Below are 20,409 nucleotides of genomic sequence, written 5' to 3'. Positions count from 1 at the left end.
GTGACTCCAGCACTGCCCTGGGCAGCCTGTTCAATGCCCCACAGCCCTTTGGGGGAGAAATTGTTCCGAAATCCAACCTCAACCTCCCCTGGTGCAACTTGAGGCCATTTCCTCTGCTCCTGGCCCTTGTTCCTGGGGAGCAGAGCCCGACCCCCCTGGCTCCAAGCTCCTTTCAGGCAGTTCAGAGATCAGAAGGTCTCCCCTCAGCTCCTGTTCTCCAGCTGAACCCCCAGCTCCCTCAGCCGCTCCATCACCCTTGTGCTCCAGCCCCTCACCAGCTCCGTTCCCTTCTCTCCACTCGCTCCAGCACCTCAAGGCCTTTCTTGGTGGGAGGTGATCCCGACACCCCTGGGGGCGCCATTCTGAGCCCTGAGTTGATTTTGGTGCCACCATTCTGAGCCCTGAGCTGAGGGGCCCCAAACTGCCCCCAGGATTCACGGTTTGTCCTCCCCATTCCCAGCACAGGTTCGGTCACTGCCCAGTCCCTGCTGGCCACACCAGTGCTGGCACCAGCCAGGATGCTGTGGCCTCTTGGCTCATGTTCAGCCCATCACCAACACCCCCAGCTCCTTTTCCAGCCGCTCTTCCCCATCCTGCAGCGTCCATGGGGTTGTGGTGACCCAAGCGCAGGACCCGGCACTCGGCCTTGTTGAGCTCAGCCAGTTGGCCTCAGCCCAGCGATCCAGCTGCTCCAGACCCCTCTGTAGACCCTTCCACAGTCCCACCCAAGGTTGTCTTGTCTGCGACCCCACTGAGAGTGCACTCGATCCCCTCCTCCGGATCATTGGTAAAGAGGTTAAATAGGTCATTCCTGAGCCCTGGGGACACCACTGGTGACACCACTGGTGACACTTGTTCTGAGGGCAGAGCTGGGCAGCACTGGAAATGGGGCCGCGAGGGTCCCGGGGCGCAGGGAAGCTGGGGATGGTGTTTTATAAGGGGGTAAAGTCTTCCATCCATTCCCACCCAAGCTCCTTTATTTTTAGTGATGACCACGAGCCAGCACTGGGCCCTTGTGGGGCTGGGGTCTAGGGCAGAGCTGGGGGGTGGGGCTGGCAATGGGGGGTCCCGGCGCTCGTTGTGTGCAGGGGTGAGGACCCCATCGTGCTGGGACCCCATCGTGCTGGGACCCCAGGGACTGTGGCCATGGGACATAGGAGGTGACATTGGGTCAGGGCGGAGATGCCACCCTGTGTGGGACCCAGCAGTGACGGTGTGGGTGGGTGGGAAAGCCAAAGCCCAGCGGCACCCACCACAAGGTGCTGGGCTGGCGCTTTGCACGGCCCCAGTGTCCCCCCACTTTCCCTGGGTCGCAGACCCACGGTCACCCCTTCAAACTCAACCGGACTGATGATGATGGGAGCCCTGGGCTCAGTGGTGCTGGGACCAGCACCGTGGTGACACCGCTCTGTCCCAGAGCCTTTGGGTGTTGGGAGATGGACCCCTTGGCCTCATGGGGGTGACACGGGGACAGTCGCACCCCCATCCCACACCGGCAGCAGGGGCTGGCTCCACCATTCGTGCATTTATTTCTTTCCATCATTAACAGAAAGGGGGTAACAGGAGGGGTGCCTGGGGGGTGTTGGTTCTCTGGGCTCAGCCCCAGCACCTGCAGGGCCACAGCGTGGCGGGGGGGACACGAGAGGGTCAGACGGGGCCGTAGAAGCGCCGATACGCCTCCTGGAAGCCGATGTGGTCGGCCAGCTCGTCGCAGTCGGGGTTGAGCTCACAAACCTCGCGCTTGGCCTCCAGTGGGTCCCGCACGGCCCCGTACACGCTGCTGGGGACACGGGGGGGGACGTCAGGGGGGTCCCCAGCCCTGCGGTGTGGGCTGGAGGCTCCTGCTGAAGGGCTCAGATTGAGACCCTCCTGAAAATGGGGTTTGATCGCATGCACTGGGTGGGGTACGTGTGTCACCCCCAGTGTCACCGGGGGTCCTGGTCCCCAGCGCACGAGGCTGAGCGCTACCTGCCATAGATGTAATTCCTCTTGGGTCTCTGCACCACGGCGGCGCTGGCGCGTCTGGAGATGAAGGCTGGGGGGGGTAGAGCAAGGGGGTCGGGGGGGTGCAGAGCAGGGGTCGGTGGGGGCAGAGCAGGGGGTCAGGGAGGGCTGGACCCCCATCCCGGGGCCCGATCCCCCCCACACACTCACCTTCCGAGCTGGGCGAGTCGGCGGCGCTGACGGAGCCGTCGGGAGCTGTGGGGGCGACCCAGAGCAATGGGGGCAGCTGGTGGGCTCGAGGGGAGCCCCACACAGTCTGTACCCTCACCCCGCTCCTCCTTTTGGGGGGGCTCATCCCACCCAGACCCCCCACCACCACCAAGCTGGCAAAATGAGCCGTGCTCCCCATCCCCTTCTCCAGCCCTCCTGGCTCAGCACATCCCTCTCCGAGCCCCTTTGTCCCCCCAGGGCACGGTCCCCGTGTCACCTCCCCACCCCGTACCTCTGCGGCAGAGCCCGAGGGTGAGCAGGGCCAGGAGGGTCAGCAGGACGAGGGGTTTCATGTTGCCTCCACCAGCACCGTGTTCAGCGCAGCCCCCAGGTCCCCCCAGCGCCTTTATAGGGCTCCCTGGCCACCGGTGAGGAGGGGCCGGTGGCCACGCCAGGGCTATTTCCAGCACATCCGCCGGGGCCGGGAGCCACCAGTGCAGGCAGCAATTGTGGTTTGGGGTGAACTCGGTTCCCCCGCAACCGCCCAGAGTCCGTGGGGAGGGAAATGCAGCCCCGGGCTAGCAGAGGTTTTTCCAGTGGGTCCAGTGGGGTGGGATTCGGGGCACTGGTGGGACTGCTCGCTGCGCTCCCCAGTTGCTGTCTGGTCTGTCCCAGTGTGTACTGGTGGCTCCCGGCAGGGTGGTTGCCACACTGGGACAGTTTCCTGCCAAAACCCAGGGGGTTTATTTTCCACATGAGGCCAATGGGGGACTTGTGGGGTGACACTGGAAGCTGTGCTGCCATCAGAGACCTGGACAGGCTGAGAGCTGGGGGGGAGAAATGGAATGAAATAGAACAAGGGCAAGGGTAGAGTCTGGAATCTGGGCAGGAACAACCCCAGGTTCAGTGTAAGTTGGGAACGAGCTGTTGGAGCAGTGAAAAGGGAGCTGGGGGTCCTGGGGCCAGCAGGGTGAGCATGAGCCAGCACTGGGCCCTTGTGGCCAGGAAGCCAATGGGACCTGGGGTGGGTTAGAAGGGGGTGCTCAGTGGGTCAGAGAGGTTCTCCTGCCCCTCTGCTCTGCCCTTGAAAAGAGGGTTTGGTTCAGATACTCTCAGGATATACTTGGGGAACATATAGATATACATAATGTAATCTATACAGCCATAGCACCCTGAGAACGCCCCATCTCGTCTGATCTGGGAAGCTAAGCAGGGTCGGGCCCGGTCAGTGCTTGGATGGGAGACCAGCTGGGAACAGCGGGTGCTGTGGGCTGAGCCAGCACTGGGCCCTTGACATTCTGTGATAATGTGATTTTTGGCCAATTTTGGCCTCAGTCTGTGTCCTGTCCCTGGCACCATCAGCGCCCCCCACGGCCTCTGTCCCCATGCAGCTCCCTCGTGTCACATCCCATGAACACACGCTGGGGCTGGGACCCCTGGGCAGCGCCTGTTTGTGGAAACACAACCATGGAACAAGGTCCAGCACCTTTTCAAACCCCCAACTTGGGGTTTTGCAAGAAGAAAAAGCTTCGTTTGGGCATCAAGCAGGGGTGGAGCGGAGCAGCTGGGATGAGGAGCTGGTTCCTCACCCCCTCATTCACCCCCATTGCACCCCAGGATCTGAGCAGCGGGAGGTCCCGGGGCCGCATTCCACTTTGGGATCCTGACCGCTCACCAGACTTTTAGCTCCTCTAAGCCCAGCCCTGTCTTGGAAAGCGGAACCGGAGGCTTTGGGGCCGAGATGCTGAAGCCAGCGCCTTTGTCGAACCAACCCTAAAGTACAGGGTGCAGGGGCCAAGTGCCGGCAGCAGGAGCCAGGACCGGGGAACAACAGCTCCAATTTATTTAGATTATAATGCAGCAAAGGGAAGGCTTGTTTACCACAGAGGAGAACTACGTCTAAGGCAGTCGACGGCAGGTTCTGGCTGTAACGGGAAACAGAGGCTCGAGCGTGGTGCAAATCGCAGCATCTGGCACAGCCGCTTCGGGACGGCACGAAGGGGACAGGAGGTGACCAGAGAGCCACAGAATTCTGGGTGGTTTGAACCCATTGCGCACGGTCCCACTGCCCAACAGACGTCGGCGCTTCGGAGACGGCGATGAATCCCCTCACTGGGGCTCTGTGAACGTCCTGATGAGCTCTCGTTGCTCTTTGCTAATTGCCTGGAAGGAAAAACAACCGGTGCTCAAGTTAGAAAAGCGTCTGGGTGTGCACAGCACCGATCCAGCACCATCTTCCCATCACCCATAAGTGATTGTCTCATCAAGGCTGAACTTGTTTGCGGCCTTAATTGCGCGTCCTCTCTGCTCTCAGTTACACGGGATGCAGGATTTATTGTAAAACAGCTGACACCGGAATAACAAAAACCTGTAGGATGTGCTAAACAAGCTGGTGGGGCCTTGGTATGAGCCTGAATTTAAACCGGATCAAGCGTTGGCCTTTTCCTGTTGAGATAAGGAGTAGAAACCTATTGAATCGATGCAGTAGAAATATATAAATTAGACACCAATCTCTTTTCTCTGTAGGACACAAAAGCTGGTATAAAACAGCACAGAGACACAACCGACTCAGCTCACCCCCAGAAACATCCCACCCAGCGCAGGGGGCAAAACACCCCGAACTATAATGAAAGCACCCAGGCCTGTTTGAGCGGTATTGCCTCCTGCTGAGGCCTTTGATAAGTATAACGTATATGAAATAAAGCGCAGCTGTTTGCTCACCAAGCCACAGAACGGTGTTCTGTTTGGGACAATGCTGCGAAGATAACAGGGTTTGATTTCTTTGCTTATTTCATAGAATTGCAGAATGTGAGGGGTTGGAGGGACCTGTAAAGCTCATCCAGTGCAATCCCCCCGGAGCAGGAACACCCAGCTGAGGTTCCACAGGAAGGGGTCCAGGGGGTTTGAATGTCTGCAGAGAAGGAGACTCCACAACCTCCCTGGGCAGCCTGGGCCAGGCTCTGCCACCCTCACCCCCAACAAGTTGCTTCTCATCTTCCAGCGGAACCTCCTGTGTTCCAGTTTGCACCCATTGCCCCTTGTCCTGGCACTGGTGTCACCCAGCAGAGCCTGGCTCCATCCTCCTGACACTGCCCCTTTCCATCTTGATCCCCAGCAATGAGTCCCCCCTCAGTCTCCTCTTCTCCAGCTCCAGAGCCCCAGCTCCCTCAGCCTTTCCTCACCCGGGAGATGCTCCACTCCCTCCAGCATCTTGGTGGCTGCGCTGGACTCTCTCCAGCAGTTCCCTGTCCTTCTGGAGCTGAGGGGCGACAACTGGACACAATATTCCAGATGCGGCGTCGCTAGGGGCGAAGGGCAGGAGAACCTCTCTGAACTCGCTAATTTGTACCTGCCAGGCGTGCTTGCGAGCCTGGATCAGCCGCTGCAGCTCCGCGATCCTCTCCCTCCCCGCCAGCACGGATTCCGCCACTTTGCCGTTCTCCTCCTCCTTCTGCCTCAGGACCTTGCGCAGGTAGGACCGGTGCTTCAGCAGGTACGGCACCACGGCGCTGCGAACGTCGTCCTCGGGGATCCCGCTGGGCCGCCTGCGAACAACCAGGACGTGAAGCCACCGGAGAACGAGTCTCACCCAGCAATGAGCCTCATGTTAGCTGGACGCTGCCGCTGTAACGTGTGAGCTCAGTGCTCTGGCAATTTGGGTGCCCCATTGCGCTGCCCCCAATCCTCCCCAAACCCTCAGTAGAGACAGGATGGAATTAACCCCAATTGGTCTTTAGGCCGAACAAAAGGCAGCGTGTACAACCAAATCATCACGCGGGGACTGACTGCCCTTGAGGGACGATGTTACACACGCACACGTGCGCTCCCAGACTGCCCGTACCACGCAGGCTCGTCCCGGTTCTCTGTCTCCTCCACGATCTTATCCAGCAAATTCAGGAGCTGCTCCAGGTTCCCTTCCTCCTTCACCTCCCGAATCTCCTCCTGGGAAGGAAGGGAAGAGGAGAGAAAAGGCGAAAGGGGGGAGGAAGGCGAAAGGGGGGAGGAAGGCGAAGGGGGGGAGGAAGGGGAAGGGGGGGAGGAAGGGGAAGGGGGGGAGGAAGGGGAAGGGGGGGAGGAAGGGGAAGGGGGGGAGGAAGGGGAAGGGGGGGAGGAAGGGGAAGGGGGGGAGGAAGGGGAAGGGGGGGAGGAAGGGGAAGGGGGGGAGGAAGGGGAAGGGGGGGAGGAAGGGGAAGGGGGGGAGGAAGGGGAAGGGGGGGAGGAAGGGGAAGGGGGGGAGGAAGGGGAAGGGGGGGAGGAAGGGGAAGGGGGGGAGGAAGGGGAAGGGGGGGAGGAAGGGGAAGGGGGGGAGGAAGGGGAAGGGGGGGAGGAAGGGGAAGGGGGGGAGGAAGGGGAAGGGGGGGAGGAAGGGGAAGGGGGGGAGGAAGGGGAAGGGGGGAAGGAGGGGAAAGGGGGAAGGAGGGGAAAGGGGGAAGGAGGGGAAAGGGGGGAGGAAGGGGAAGGGGGGAGGAAGGGGAAGGGGGGAGGAAGGGGAAGGGGGGGAGGAAGGGGAAGGGGGGGAGGAAGGGGAAAGGGGGGGAGGAAGGGGAAAGGGGGGGAGGAAGGGGAAAGGGGGGGAGGAAGGGGAAAGGGGGGAGGAAGGGGAAAGGGGGGAGGAAGGGGAAAGGGGGGAGGAAGGGGAAAGGGGGGAGGAAGGGGAAAGGGGGGAGGAAGGGGAAAGGGGGGAGGAAGGGGAAAGGGGGGAGGAAGGGGAAAGGGGGGAGGAAGGGGAAGGGGGGGAGGAAGGGGAAGGGGGGGAGGAAGGGGAAGGGGGGGAGGAAGGGGAAAGGGGGGAGGAAGGGGAAAGGGGGGAGGAAGGGGAAGGGGGGAGGAAGGGGAAGGGGGGAGGAAGGGGAAAGGGGGGGAAGGGGAAAGGAAGAGAAGAGGAAGGGGAAAGGAAGGAAAAGGCACCACGAGGGTTCAGCAAACAGCTGACACAGGCATCGTTCTGCTTTTCCCGGGGTGATCCAGGGAACCAGCCCCTCACATTCTGTCATTCTGTGGGTCCTTCCAGATCAGGACATTCTATGATTCTATGCCTTGATGATCTTAAGGGTCTTTGTGATTCTACAGCTCTTTCTTGGAAAGACAAAGATGTCTGGAAGAATCCCTGGGGAGCACTGCGAACTTTCGGGTTTTGCCATTCAAGAAATGCATTTGCTGCCGTTCATTTGAAGGCGTTCAGACCCCGAGCACCCAGCACACACCCCCGGGCTCACCTTGATGTACGTCTGCAGCTGGGATACGAACTGATCGTAAATGCTCCTCGTCATCAGGGGCTGCAGCTTGTAGAAGCAGTGATAGCAGTCTGCAAACCTCTGGTAACTGGGTGGGGAAAAATGTAATGAAATACAACAAGGGCAAGTGTAGAGTCTGGAATCTGGGCAGGAACAACCCCAGGTTCCAGTGTAAGTTGGGAATGAGGTGTTGGAGCAGTGAAAAGGGAGCTGGGGGTCCTGGGGCCAGCAGGGTGAGCATGAGCCAGCACTGGGCCCTTGTGGCCAGGAAGCCAATGGGAGCTGGGGTGGGTTAGAAGGGGGTGCTCAGTGGGTCAGAGAGGTTCTCCTGCCCCTCTGCTCTGCCCTGGGGAGACCACACCTGGAATATTGTGTCCAGTTGTGGCCCCTCAGCTCCAGAAGGACAGGGAACTGCTGCAGAGAGTCCAGCGCAGCCACCAAGATGCTGGAGGGAGTGGAGCATCTCCCGTGTGAGGAAAGGCTGAGGGAGCTGGGGCTCTGGAGCTGGAGAAGAGGAGACTGAGGGGGGACTCATTGCTGGGGATCAAGATGGAAAGGGGCAGTGTCAGGAGGATGGAGCCAGGCTCTGCTGGGTGACACCCAGTGACAGGACAAGGGGCAATGGGTGCAAACTGGAACACAGGAGGTTCCGCTGGAAGATGAGAAGCAACTTGTTGGGGGTGAGGGTGGCAGAGCCTGGCCCAGGCTGCCCAGGGAGGTTGTGGAGTCTCCTTCTCTGCAGACATTCAAACCCCCTGGATCCCTTCCTGTGGAACCTCAGCTGGGTGTTCCTGCTCCGGGGGGATTGCACTGGATGGGCTTTCCAGGGCCCTCCAACCCCTCACATTTTGTGACCCGGAGGGGTCGGGGCCTCCTCACGGCCGGGCCCCGGTTCTCCCCGCCGGGACTCCACCCCCAGCTCACCTCCCGGCTGCCACGAGTTTCTGCAGGAACGTGTCCACCACGATGGTGAAGAGCTGGGCACGGCCCGCTGTCCCCGGTGCGGGGGAAGCGGAGGAGCCGCCTTGTCCGTCCTCAGCGCCGCTCCGCGCCTCCGCCATGGCCCAACATCCGCGCCGCCGCCGCCCATTGGCTGCCGCCTCCGCGGGGCTACGCTGCTATTGGTGGTTGCGCGGGGGGCCCGCCCCCTGCTGGGTGCGCATGCGGAGTGGGGGCCGGTGAGGACGCGCCTTTAGGGACGCGGTGGGGGCGTGGCCAAGGGGGCGTGGCATGAGCCGCGGGGGGCGTGGCTCCCGCGCACCGCAGCTCAGCCCAGGGACAGGGCAGAACTGCTCAAGCTCTTTAAATATATATAATTAAACTAAAATATAATTAAAATAAAATGCTAAGGAAAAGCTAAATTGGGGCTGAAATTCTGTGTCACAGCAGGGCCAGCGAAACAGACCCTCGAGCAGACTGATAAACAGAAGCCGTCCCGCTCTTAAAACCCCCACCAGTTCGCTCAGACAAACGTTCTTGATCATTTAATGAAACCAAACGATCAAGCCCGAAGAATCCAAAAGGAGAAGGATAACCCAAGTTCGGCACAGAAGGAGAGGGAAAAACAACAGGTCTCATGCATTTTTCCCTCATCAAGGTCCTGCTCGTAAGAGCTAAACCAGAACTACCACTGTTTGTAACGGAGGGTCCGGGCTCACATCTGCGGCTCCAGGTGCGTTCGCCTGTTATTTTCGGGCTGTTCCAGCTCGGTGCAGTCACTCCCATTGTTTTACATGCGGTCTCTGCTGCTCAGGTCAATCCTTGTGCTGCTCAGGAACAAGAAAGCTTCGTTGTGCACTGAGGAGCCACCAGACGAGCGCACTCCCCAACACCAACGTGCTTTTAAATTCCGTTGGCGAATTGCAGGTCTCTGAAGTTTATTAGTTGTTGAGAATTTTGCTGGGTAAGAGGAATATTCAGCTCACACTCGCACCATTTGCACACCAAGCGTTGCCCTGCTGGTAATGAGCGGGCGCCGATTAGTACTGTTTCATTTAATATAGGTATTGCTACCATACGCTCGGGATCCTCGTGATCTTGTGATGCTGCTGGGCCGGTTTTTAGAGCAGAATCCACTACCAGAGCTGATCGGTGCCGTCTTTCGAATGAGAAAACCGCAACAACACAGCCACTTGCGCTACGTCCTGCTTTAACAGCTCCCAAGCGTCGCCTCCTTTCACACTGCGGAGAACAAAGGTGGGATTAAAAGGTCTTTGATGACTCATTAGTGCTGTATCTTATAACCAAGCTCTACCCTCCAACACAAAAGTCTTTGTCTTCAGCGGCATTCGTGGTTGTTCCACCTCCAGTAGAAACTGCGGCACATCCAGTCCCTGTGTGGACTGAAACGTAGATGTGGAGACAAAGTAAGGCCCAGGCTTAGCAAGGCCCAGGCTTAGCAAGGCCCAGGCTTAGCAAGGCCCAGGCTTAGAGCCAGCGAGGAGGTGGGTAGCACTACAACCATTGCAACAGCAGCAAGAGGAACCGAGGGGGTGATACAACCCTCACCCCCCAGACACACCACGAATGGGCTGGAACCAGCGGGGCAAATCTCAGCTACCGAGCCCAACCGAGCCCTTCATTCCTCCTCCCCAAAGCGCAGCCTCTTGCTCCATCATCTGCTAAAAAACACAGACCACACCGTAAGGTTTTGATCCAGCAAGAGCGCGCAAAGAATCATCCCAAACAGGACGAGCAGGATTGAAACATCAAGTAGTGAACCATTACTTCTTATTCAATATGAACATGCCCATCAGGTCTGAACTGGATCAAAAGCCAGCACAAGCTCTTTTCTTCCCCACCTCGCATCCGGGCGTAGCGCAGCTCCCGTTCGCTGTTCCCTCAGCAATCTGACGTTTCCAAACTCCACGCTTATTTTGTGCTTAAACTAAATCAAGGTGGGAAGTGGCAGCAGCCACCCCGAACAAGCAGCATTGACGCATTGAACGAGGCCACAGAACAACCGCTCAGCCCCCCAGAAATCGGAATAAGCCTCCCTAAAGTAATAATAATATTAAATAACACCAAATTAAAAACGTAGGTTAGGTGTCCAAATTGCCATCAGCTAATAACAAACAGCCAACTCAACTCCTAACCAGCCTACCGGTCAGCTTGCTGTTTGAGGGATGAGAGATAGGAAACGTTTTCGGAGAACATACAAAAAAGGTATGTACAGATCTATTTGAAACACAGTAGATAAAGTCTTGAGTGGTTCCAGGTTACGCTTGCTTCACATCTTCTAGAAATAAATGTGGGCGAGTGGAGAAATGGACTGTACATCACAGCTGCACCCACCAGAGGGCTCTGCTGCCGTCTCCCTCCTCAAAAGTTTGGCAACTATTAAAATAATTTAAAGAATAAACCGGCTTTTTGCTTCGGCCAGTGAGTCTTTCATTTATAAAAGGGACTTGAACTTGCCAGGATGCGTTCACACACCGATGGAGCGATACAGGCAGACAGCGTTGCCCAGGGTCACGTTTGGATGGTTTGAAGCAGGAACAGCAGCAGAGCTTTGTTTTAACAACCGAAATGTGAGTTGCGGTTGCTCCTGTTTCTGCCAGACACAACGGAGATGGCAGCGGCGCGGCCTCCCCGGCTTCCAACCGTCGTGGTTGAGATTCAGAGTGTTCTTGGAAGGTTTCTCCTCTACCAGTGTCTCGAATCCACCAGCTCCGGGCGGAGACTCAGCTTCTTCAGAGTTTCGTAGCCCACCACGATGACGATGGTGGAAGGAGTGGCCGAGATGATCCGGGCAGAGAGGCCTTTGGTCAGGCCCCAGGGACCTTCCTCTGCCATGAGCTGTTTGAAGGTGAGGATGATGGAGCTCTTGCCTTCCACCTGAATCACAGAATGACAGAGTGTGAGGGGTTGAAGGGCCCTGGAAAGCCCATCCAGTGCAATCCCCCCGGAGCAGGAACACCCAGCTGAGGTTCCACAGGAAGGGGTCCAGGGGGTTTGAATGTCTGCAGAGAAGGAGACTCCACAACCTCCCTGGGCAGCCTGGGCCAGGCTCTGCCACCCTCACCCCCAACAAGTTGCTTCTCATCTTCCAGCGGAACCTCCTGTGTTCCAGTTTGCACCCATTGCCCCTTGTCCTGTCACTGGTGTCACCCAGCAGAGCCTGGCTCCATCCTCCTGACACTGCCCCTTTCCATCTTGATCCCCAGCAATGAGTCCCCCCTCAGTCTCCTCTTCTCCAGCTCCAGAGCCCCAGCTCCCTCAGCCTTTCCTCACACGGGAGATGCTCCACTCCCTCCAGCATCTTGGTGGCTGCGCTGGACTCTCTCCAGCAGTTCCCTGTCCTTCTGGAGCTGAGGGGCCACAACTGGACACAATATTCCAGGTGTGGTCTCCCCAGGGCAGAGCAGAGGGGCAGGAGAACCTCTCTGACCCACTGAGCACCCCCTTCTAACCCACCCCAGGTCCCATTGGCTTCCTGGCCACAAGGGCCCAGTGCTGGCTCATGCTCACCCTGCTGGCCCCAGGTCCCTTTCCCCTACACTGCCACACTGAAACACCAGCACAAGCATTCAGAGCTACCAGACCTCACGCTGAGCTGCTCTGGGGTTCTGCGCTAAACAAAAGCTCTAGAAGCTACAGATCAGGCTACAATCACCTTGATCGAGTCTCCAGAACTCCCTGGCGGGGACGGTAAAAGCAAAGAAGCTCTAAAGCAGGTTGTTAGGCTTTGCTCCTCCTTCCAACCATCTGCCCTCATCTAGAAGGAGCTGAATCAACAGGACAGCTCAAGTCTGACTAAAACTGACAGTGCTGGAAACACCTTTTCTGACGGATCCCACATCTGTCGGGGAACCTCATTTGAGAAGTCGAGGCGACGGCAGCGTTGCTACCCGAGCTTATTAACACCAAGCGCAAATTAAGCAGCGTGGTAATTGGAGAGAACAACCTACGAGCAGAGAGAGAGAACAGGAGCCGTTTACCTGGAGCCGCAGAGATCAAAGGGCTGCGAGCGAACCGCGCCCCGCGTCGCGCCGAGCCGGCCGAGCCCTTACCTGCACCCGCGCCCTGATGACGTCCATGGGGTTGGTGAGCGTGGACGCCGTGGCCGCCGCGAGCGGCCCCGATATGGCTTGCAGGAGGAGATGGGGACAGTCCTTGGGAGTCAAGCTGGAGAGCTGCTCTGGGAATGGGAGAAAGAGGGTGACGTTTCACACAAGCGGTTACAGCTCCTGAACCCCTGCAGCTGATTTAGGGTGATGCGCAGGGGGCGAATCCCAGGTGTCCAACCTCACAACTCCGCTCACAGCGCGTGGGGCCGGCCACAAACACCACAGCGGCTCCGTTGCGCGGCCTCCGGTCAGCTCAAACCCAGATAAACGGGGCAGAATAAGCCTGTGTCCCCACGGAAAACATCCACCCCCCCTTTAAAAGGTGTGTGAGCAGGAAACCTTTAGACAAGACCATGAGAAGCTGTCTCGGGGGTTGGCGCAGAAGCAGAGCGCTGTCACCACGCTGTCCAAGGGCCACCCATGTGTCACCCTGCTGTGGGACACTCACCCCAGGCACCTCCTCACTGGGGAATCCTGTTTGCCGGGTGGTAGGAGCACCCTCCTATGCTTTTATTCATTCAAGACAGTTCAAAGGTTCTTCAACGGCCGCTTTTTCGGCCCAATTAAAACGCTGGATTTTGGTATTAAAAAGTCTTGATGTGGAGAGCGAAGGGAGCGCTCTCAAAAAGCTCAGACTGGTCCAGCACCGGTAGCGCGGACCCATAACCAGCGCTCACCACTGGTACCAGAACGTGCCCGCTCTGGAAAGCAAACCAGACATCGGAGCGTTTTTACAAGCAGTAATTGCCAAGATAAACTTTGAGCCCAGCACAGTGAAATCCGAGCCTCTCGTTATCGTTACTTTCAGAGAGATTGCTATTCAGCAAATATTAGTCTAAAAACCACATGCAAAGCTGCATGACAGAAATCAAAAGGATTATTGGGGAGGGGTAATAAACCTCAGCATTTGGGAACTCCCTGAGGATTACCAGCACTGAGCTGGACAGAACACACTGTTAAGCGTAGCTTTAAATCACAAGGCTTAGTGCCAGTTTTAAAACTCTAGAAACTAAAGCATGATCTTAGACACAAAACCACGGAAGATGTGGCCTTTGTCTCTGCCTGTTGTTTGGTTTTGCTGTGAGATTTGCGGCCTAGGAGGCTTTTTGCCATATACAAGACTCCTGAGTCCATGGGAACTGAAAGATGAATTGTACTTAGTGGTTTCGAAACCGCCTGATGCCAGACAACAGCTTTCCCCACTGATATTAGTTGGGATTAGCGGAGGAGAAAGTAGCTGCATCAAGTCCCTCTTGCCTAGAGCCGCCTAGTTTTAAGTCCTCTTGCACTCAGCCCCCTGTTTTAACTCTGCATTTAAAACAACGCTGCTGTGTTAAACCTCCACCCCACACCTGCTCTTTGTTTCAAGCCACGTTCTGCTCCCACCCCAAATCAAAGAGAGAAGGCAAATCACGCCGGTTCCAGTTTCAAAGTTGATCTGAGGGGCTTCTAGGCCTCCTGGGATAAGGTATTTTCAAAGTCTCCTTCACTTACCAGCATAGAAGTGGTAGAAGGGCCACCAGACCGCACTGTTGGGAATATAGGTGAGCAGCGAGGCCACGTAGCCCCTGTAGAAACCTCTAAACCCATCGGCCTTGAAAATCTGTACAATGATGTCCTTGGTTTGGCCAAAGACCAACATCCGCTTGCCGTCCTGGTTCTGCACCTTAAACCTGCCCATGCTTTCCCCCTTCCTCTGCATCATGAGGTGCTGGGAGATGACGTCGATGGGCACGGTGATGCTCTGGGCTACCAGGGAGGCTGAGCCGCCTGCCACCAGAGACTTCACAGCATTGTTGTTGTTGTAGCGCGACACGTACTTGCGAGTGAGCTCGTACGTCGTCACATAGCACTGTCCGGAGATCAGGGTGAAAGTGTTGACCAAAAAGCCCCGGTACAACCCAGCCGCCCCTTCTGTCCGCAGGATTTTCACAAAGGCATCAAAAGTCCCGTTGTAGAGGCTCTTGCCCTTCTGAACTTGCAACCGCGTCCGGATGAGCGTGAAAGGGTAAACGCTCACCCGGATCATCATAGTCATGCAAATCCCAAACACGTAGAATTTCCGCTTGTCCAGGTGCTCCCACTCAATGATGGGGATGTTGCGTTTGTCCTCCATGACTCCTCGGAGCAGGGTGGGAGCGGCGGCGTGCCCCAAATCTACCCCAAAAGTACAGAGCAGATCCAGGCTCAGCCCTCCTGTCTTCAGTGATCAGACGGACGGTGCTGCTGGCTGAAACAAGAGACACGGTCAGTTGATCATCACAGAATCGCTTTGGTTGGAAAAGCCCCTCAAGATCATTGAGCCCAACTGTTCCCCACCCATGTCCTGAGAACCTCATGTCCGTCTGTCCAGCCCTCCAGGGATGGTGACTCCAGCACTGCCCTGGGCAGCCTGTTCAATGCCCCACAGCCCTTTGGGGAAGAAATTGTTCCTAAATCCAACCTCACCCTCCCCTGGCGCAACTTGAGGCCGTTTCCTCTGCTCCTGGCGCTTGTTCCTGGGGAGCAGAGCCCGACCCCCCTGGCTCCAAGCTCCTTTCAGGCAGTTCAGAGATCAGAAGGTCTCCCCTCAGCTCCTGTTCTCCAGCTGAACCCCCAGCTCCCTCAGCCGCTCCATCACCCTTGTGCTCCAGCCCCTCACCAGCTCCGTTCCCTTCTCTCCACTCGCTCCAGCACCTCAAGGGTTTCTTGGCGTGAGGGGCCTCAAAACAAACCCAGGATTCGAGGTTTGGCCTCCCCATTCCCAGCACAGGTTCGGTCACTGCCCAGTTCCTGCTGGCCACACCAATGCTGGTACCAGCCAGGATGCTGTGGCCTCTTGGCACACACTGGCTCATATTCAGCACCCCCATGTCCTTTTCCACCAGGCAGTTTTCCACCCTCCCTTAACCAAGCCCATAGCATCGGGTGGGGCTGTTGTGAGCCAAGTGTGCTTGGTTTTGTTGAACCTTGTACAACTGGTGATGAAGCACCTGAGCCAGCTGGAGCAGCCCACACCACCCAAATCTGCTGATCCTCCTCAGGTTCGCAGGGAGCCCTTGCAGAAACAGTTGGCAGTGTTAAATATCGAAAGGGTGAGTGTCAGGAGGATGGAGCCAGGCTCTGCTGGGTGACACCCAGTGACAGGACAAGGGGCAATGGCTGCAAACTGGAACACAGGAGGTTCCGCTGGAAGATGAGAAGCAACTTGTTGGGGGTGAGGGTGGCAGAGCCTGGCCCAGGCTGCCCAGGGAGGTTGTGGAGTCTCCTTCTCTGCAGACATTCAAACCCCCTGGACCCCTTCCTGTGGAACCTCAGCTGGGTGTTCCTGCTCCATGGGGGGATTGCACTGGATGGGCTTTCCAGGTCCCTCCAACCCCTGACACTCTGGGATCCTGTGGCTGTGAGCTCGGGCAGCAGGGCCACATCACGCAGCCGATGGCAGCGCCGTCCGATGTCACTGGAGCTGTGTGTTAAGCTCTAACAGCAGCTCTCGCTAAAGCGAAGCTCGCCCAACTTCACAAAGCAGTTTCAAGCGTTACCTTTTAACGGCCGCACCAGATCCTCAACCCAAGCAGCTTCTCCCCACTCACTCCGGGTCTGCCATGCTCCCAGCTGGCACGATGTCACTTGTCAGTTCCAGGCTCTGTGCAGAGAAGGAAGTGACAAATTCCGATTATTTACCTCTGGTACGGGGAAGAAATTACGATTATGAAATGATGGGGGGTGGTGCGTGCTATGAACAGCCTGTTTTCTTGCTTATTTACCAACAAAATATTTGCTTGGTATAGTTCACGGCTCCTGCAGATGGACAAGGAGGTTAAAAATACCCCAGAGCATCAGGATCCAATGGGGACATGGGGGAAAACCCTATTTACCTGTGCAAAGAAAACTACGTTGTCACAGCCAATTGACTTGACAGGTAATGCATAACAAATACTACGGTTTGTCTAAACAAAAGTTGTATTGCTTTAATTATAATTACAGTATTACCGCTTCACTAATACAGGCGTAATTAGAGAGTGTGGAGCTTCCTACACAGGAATTATGCACGCAACACCTATAAAAACATTATTTTGTTCTTGTTAGGAGTCCTATGAGCTTAATATTTTATTACTAAAGAATGAAGTCTAACCAATGCAATTTCCTGGTGAAGTCTGAGGGTTTAGTCCGTAATCCAAATTAATGCACTACCCAAAAACTGAACGGTGCGTAACAGAGATCCCCACGTGGGAGGTGGAGTTGCTAAAAAGCCTTCATTGCTGCCATAACAAAAATCAATAGCAATTTTTAAAAGGGTCAATTTGTACTTCAACAGTTGCCATCGCAGAACTACACCCCAACAGATCCATACAGATGGTGACGTCTCACCGCAAACTGAAAGCATTCATTGAATTCCTGCCTAGAAATGAAAGCAGAGGAACCAAGCAGAGTGCAGCTGCTTCTGCTCCCTCGCTAATTTGCGGTACGACCTACAGGACGCGGCTTCAGTCTAAACCCAGCCCACGGCTTAGTTAGGAGCCCCACTCTAAATGTATCCCCTTTTTAATGCAGCCCCATGAATCCGTTCTCCTGGTTTTTTGCTGTAACTGTATCGAAATGTGATTCTTTGGCAAATAAAGACTGGCTCTTTGTGTCCCCCTGGCCAGGGATGTGTCCTGCTCAGCATACTAATGGCTGGGAACCAGCAGCAAGCGCGGGGCCTTTCCAAGAGGAGATCCTGTGGAGATCGTCTTAGGTAGGAGGCACAAGATCAACCAAATCCACTACCAGCCTCTCAAATCTGAAGACTTTTGGCTGTGCCAAACCTGGTCTAAGTTAGAGCCACCAAGATGCTGGAGGGAGTGGAGCATCTCCCGTGTGAGGAAAGGCTGAGGGAGCTGGGGCTCTGGAGCTGGAGAAGAGGAGACTGAGGGGGGACTCATTGCTGGGGATCAAGATGGAAAGGGGCAGTGTCAGGAGGATGGAGCCAGGCTCTGCTGGGTGACACCCAGTGACAGGACAAGGGGCAATGGGTGCAAACTGGAACACAGGAGGTTCCGCTGGAAGATGAGAAGCAACTTGTTGGGGGTGAGGGTGGCAGAGCCTGGCCCAGGCTGCCCAGGGAGGTTGTGGAGTCTCCTTCTCTGCAGACATTCAAACCCCCTGGACCCCTTCCTGTGGAACCTCAGCTGGGTGTTCCTGCTCCGGGGGGATTGCACTGGATGGGCTTCCCAGGTCCCTCCAACCCCTCACATTCTCAGACTCTGTGTGAAGTTGGCAGCTCTGTTTTCAAAGTCTTCCCTGTTGTGCTCTGTAAATTCGCCCGACGATGGAAGTGGCTACAAAACCAGCCTGACTGAAGATGTGAACCAGGACGCAGAGACACTAAGGCCAGCACCTCCCAGCCTTGCGCGGCCTCCCCACCTCCTGCCTTCCAGGCAAAGCCATCAGCGCTCCAGTTTGGCCACCCAAAAAAATCCCATGTGCTCTGAGGGGTCTTGAGTTTGGAGAAGAGGAGACTGAGGGGGGACTCATTGCTGGGGATCAAGATGGAAAGGGGCAGTGTCAGGAGGATGGAGCCAGGCTCTACTGGGTGACACCCAGTGACAGGACAAGGGGCAATGGGTGCAAACCGGAACACAGCAGCCGCCCAAGGTCGCGGGGCTGTGCCGACAAGGAGCTTTCCCCAGGCCCCGCGGTTTGCAGCCCCAGCCGTGTCCCCCGCGCTCGCCCCCACGCAGCTTCGCTTCTCCAGCCCGGGAGGCGCAGGAACCTCCATCCCGGGGCTCCCCGGTTGTGCAGCACCCGCCGAGCGCGTCCCGCACCCAACCGGCCCCTCCGGGCTGTCCCGCGCTGCCCGTCACCCCACAGACCCCCCCGCCAGCCGCCCCCCGCCGAACCCGCCCCGCCGCCCCTCGCCCGTCCCGGCCGCCCCCTCCCGCCCCAGGCCCGGCCTCCGCCGCCCCCTCCTCACCTCATGCCGGCGGGCGGGAGGCCCCCGGCCCGCCCCGGCCCGCCGCCCATGTCCGCTCCCCCGCTGCGGCGGCCGCCGGCCGGAAGTGAACGGCGGGAGCGCGCACCGCCCCGGGAATCAGCGGCACAACGCCGGCGCCATCTTGGGGAAGGGCTGACGCCGCGTGGGAAGAAACCCCGCCCACTTCCGGCCTCAGTAAAGAGGGCGGCCGCCGCTGCGCGCCGGGAAGACGCGCGGGGAATGGGGTGCGCATGCGTGCAGCGGAGGCGGCACCTGCGCTCTCACCTTAAAGGGGCAGCGCTTCATTAGGGCTCCTAAAGCTGCTTTTAATGGCTGGGTGCGACTTCTGTGTGGCACAAACATACTGCAGGTGCGTGCACACCTTGCACACCCCTACATTGCACATGCACCCCCTGCACATGCACGCACCCAGTGCACCCTTGCACACCCCCATGTTGCACACCCCCATTACGTGCACCCCCTGCACATGCACGCACCCAGTGCACCCTTGCACACCCCCATGTTGCACACCCCCATGTTGCACACCCCCATTACGTGCACCCCGTGCACATGCACGCACCCAGTGCACCCTTGCACACCCCCACATTGCACAGGCACCTCCTGCACACGCATGCACCCAATGCACCCTTGCACACCCCCATGTTGCACACACACATTCCATGCAAACCCTGCACATGCATGCACCCAGTGCACCCTTGCACACCCCCATCTTGCACATGCACCTCCTGCACACGCATGCACCCAGTGCACCCTCGCACACCCCCACGTTGCACACCCCCATTCCATGCAGACACATGTTGCACACACACAGTGCACCCTTGCACACCCCCATGTTGCACATGCACATTCCATGCACCCCCTGCACATGCACGCACCCAGTGCACCCTTGCACACCCCCACATTGCACATGCACCTCCTGCACACGCATGCACCCAATGCACCCTTGCACACCCCCACGTTGCACACCCCCATTCCATGCACCCCCATTCCATGCATGCACCCAGTGCACCCTTGCACACCCCCACATTGCACATGCACCTCCTGCACATGCGTGCACCCAGTGCACCCTTGCACACCCCCACATTGCACATGCACCTCCTGCACATGCGTGCACCCAGTGCACCCTTGCACACCCCCACATTGCACATGCACCTCCTGCACATGCGTGCACCCAGTGCACCCTTGCACACCCCCACATTGCACATGCACCTCCTGCACATGCGTGCACCCAGTGCACCCTTGCACACCCCCACATTGCACACACATTCCATGCGCCCCCTGCACACCCCTACATTGCACATGCACCTCCTGCACATGCATGCACCCATTGCACCCTTGCACACCCCCACATTGCACACTCCCATTCCATGCACCCCCTGCACATACACGCACCCAGTGCACCCTTGCACACCCCCACATTGCACAGGCACCTCCTGCACACGCATGCACCCAATGCACCCTTGCACACCCCCATGTTGCACACACACATTCCATGCAACCCCTGCACATGCATGCACCCAGTGCACCCTTGCACACCCCCATCTTGCACATGCACCTCCTGCACACGCATGCACCAAGTGCACCCTCGCACACCCCCACGTTGCACACCCCCATTCCATGCAGACACATGTTGCACACACACGGTGCACCCTTGCACACCCCCATGTTGCACACCCCCATTCCATGCACCCCCTGCACATGCACGCACCCAGTGCACCCTTGCACACCCCCACATTGCACATGCACCTCCTGCACACGCATGCACCCAATGCACCCTTGCACACCCCCACGTTGCACACCCCCATTCCATGCACCCCCATTCCATGCACGCACCCAGTGCACCCTTGCACACCCCCACATTGCACATGCACCTCCTGCACATGCGTGCACCCAGTGCACCCTTGCACACCCCCACATTGCACACACATTCCATGCGCCCCCTGCACACCCCTACATTGCACATGCACCTCCTGCACATGCATGCACCCATTGCACC

At 57.6% G+C, this 20,409-nt stretch overlaps 3 protein-coding genes and 1 pseudogene across 4 annotated transcripts; 1 reads left to right on the top strand and 3 right to left on the bottom strand.

The window, feature by feature from the left end:
- Positions 1–1,416: 1,416 nt before the first annotated feature.
- BGLAP (bone gamma-carboxyglutamate protein) lies at positions 1,417–3,208 on the bottom strand. Of its 2 annotated transcripts, XM_065857484.2 has the most exons (4): positions 2,447–3,208; positions 2,155–2,199; positions 1,969–2,035; positions 1,417–1,780 (listed from the first exon to the last, which is right to left on the bottom strand). In XM_065857484.2, exons 1-4 carry the CDS (start codon positions 2,505–2,507, stop codon positions 1,648–1,650), a joined length of 306 nt encoding a protein of 101 aa, XP_065713556.1. In that variant the 5' UTR covers positions 2,508–3,208; the 3' UTR covers positions 1,417–1,647. The 2 variants fall into 2 exon arrangements, with proteins under 2 accessions (XP_065713556.1, XP_071656466.1); XM_071800365.1 differs by lacking the exon at positions 2,447–3,208 and having other exon boundaries at positions 2,155–2,399.
- Positions 3,209–3,308: 100 nt separating this feature from the next.
- Positions 3,309–3,427, top strand: LOC136113035 (5S ribosomal RNA; annotated as a pseudogene).
- Positions 3,428–3,974: 547 nt separating this feature from the next.
- Positions 3,975–8,491, bottom strand: PMF1 (polyamine modulated factor 1). Its single transcript, XM_065857687.2, has 5 exons — positions 8,313–8,491; positions 7,371–7,476; positions 5,996–6,096; positions 5,504–5,699; positions 3,975–4,317 (listed from the first exon to the last, which is right to left on the bottom strand). The coding sequence occupies exons 1-5, from the start codon at positions 8,447–8,449 to the stop codon at positions 4,264–4,266; spliced, it is 594 nt and encodes a 197-aa protein (XP_065713759.1). The 5' UTR covers positions 8,450–8,491; the 3' UTR covers positions 3,975–4,263.
- Positions 8,492–8,857: 366 nt separating this feature from the next.
- SLC25A44 (solute carrier family 25 member 44) lies at positions 8,858–18,553 on the bottom strand. The gene is made up of 5 exons (XM_065857652.2): positions 18,393–18,553; positions 15,979–16,082; positions 13,952–14,687; positions 12,401–12,528; positions 8,858–11,225 (listed from the first exon to the last, which is right to left on the bottom strand). Exons 3-5 carry the CDS (start codon positions 14,571–14,573, stop codon positions 11,034–11,036), a joined length of 942 nt encoding a protein of 313 aa, XP_065713724.1. The 5' UTR covers positions 14,574–14,687; positions 15,979–16,082; positions 18,393–18,553; the 3' UTR covers positions 8,858–11,033.
- Between the last annotated feature and the right edge of the window lie 1,856 nt (positions 18,554–20,409).

Source organism: Patagioenas fasciata, chromosome 30 (assembly GCF_037038585.1).
Source record: "Patagioenas fasciata isolate bPatFas1 chromosome 30, bPatFas1.hap1, whole genome shotgun sequence".
Lineage (NCBI taxonomy): Eukaryota > Metazoa > Chordata > Aves > Columbiformes > Columbidae > Patagioenas > Patagioenas fasciata.
Note: the sequence above shows the minus strand (reverse complement) of the source record. Positions and strands in the feature narration are given on the sequence as shown.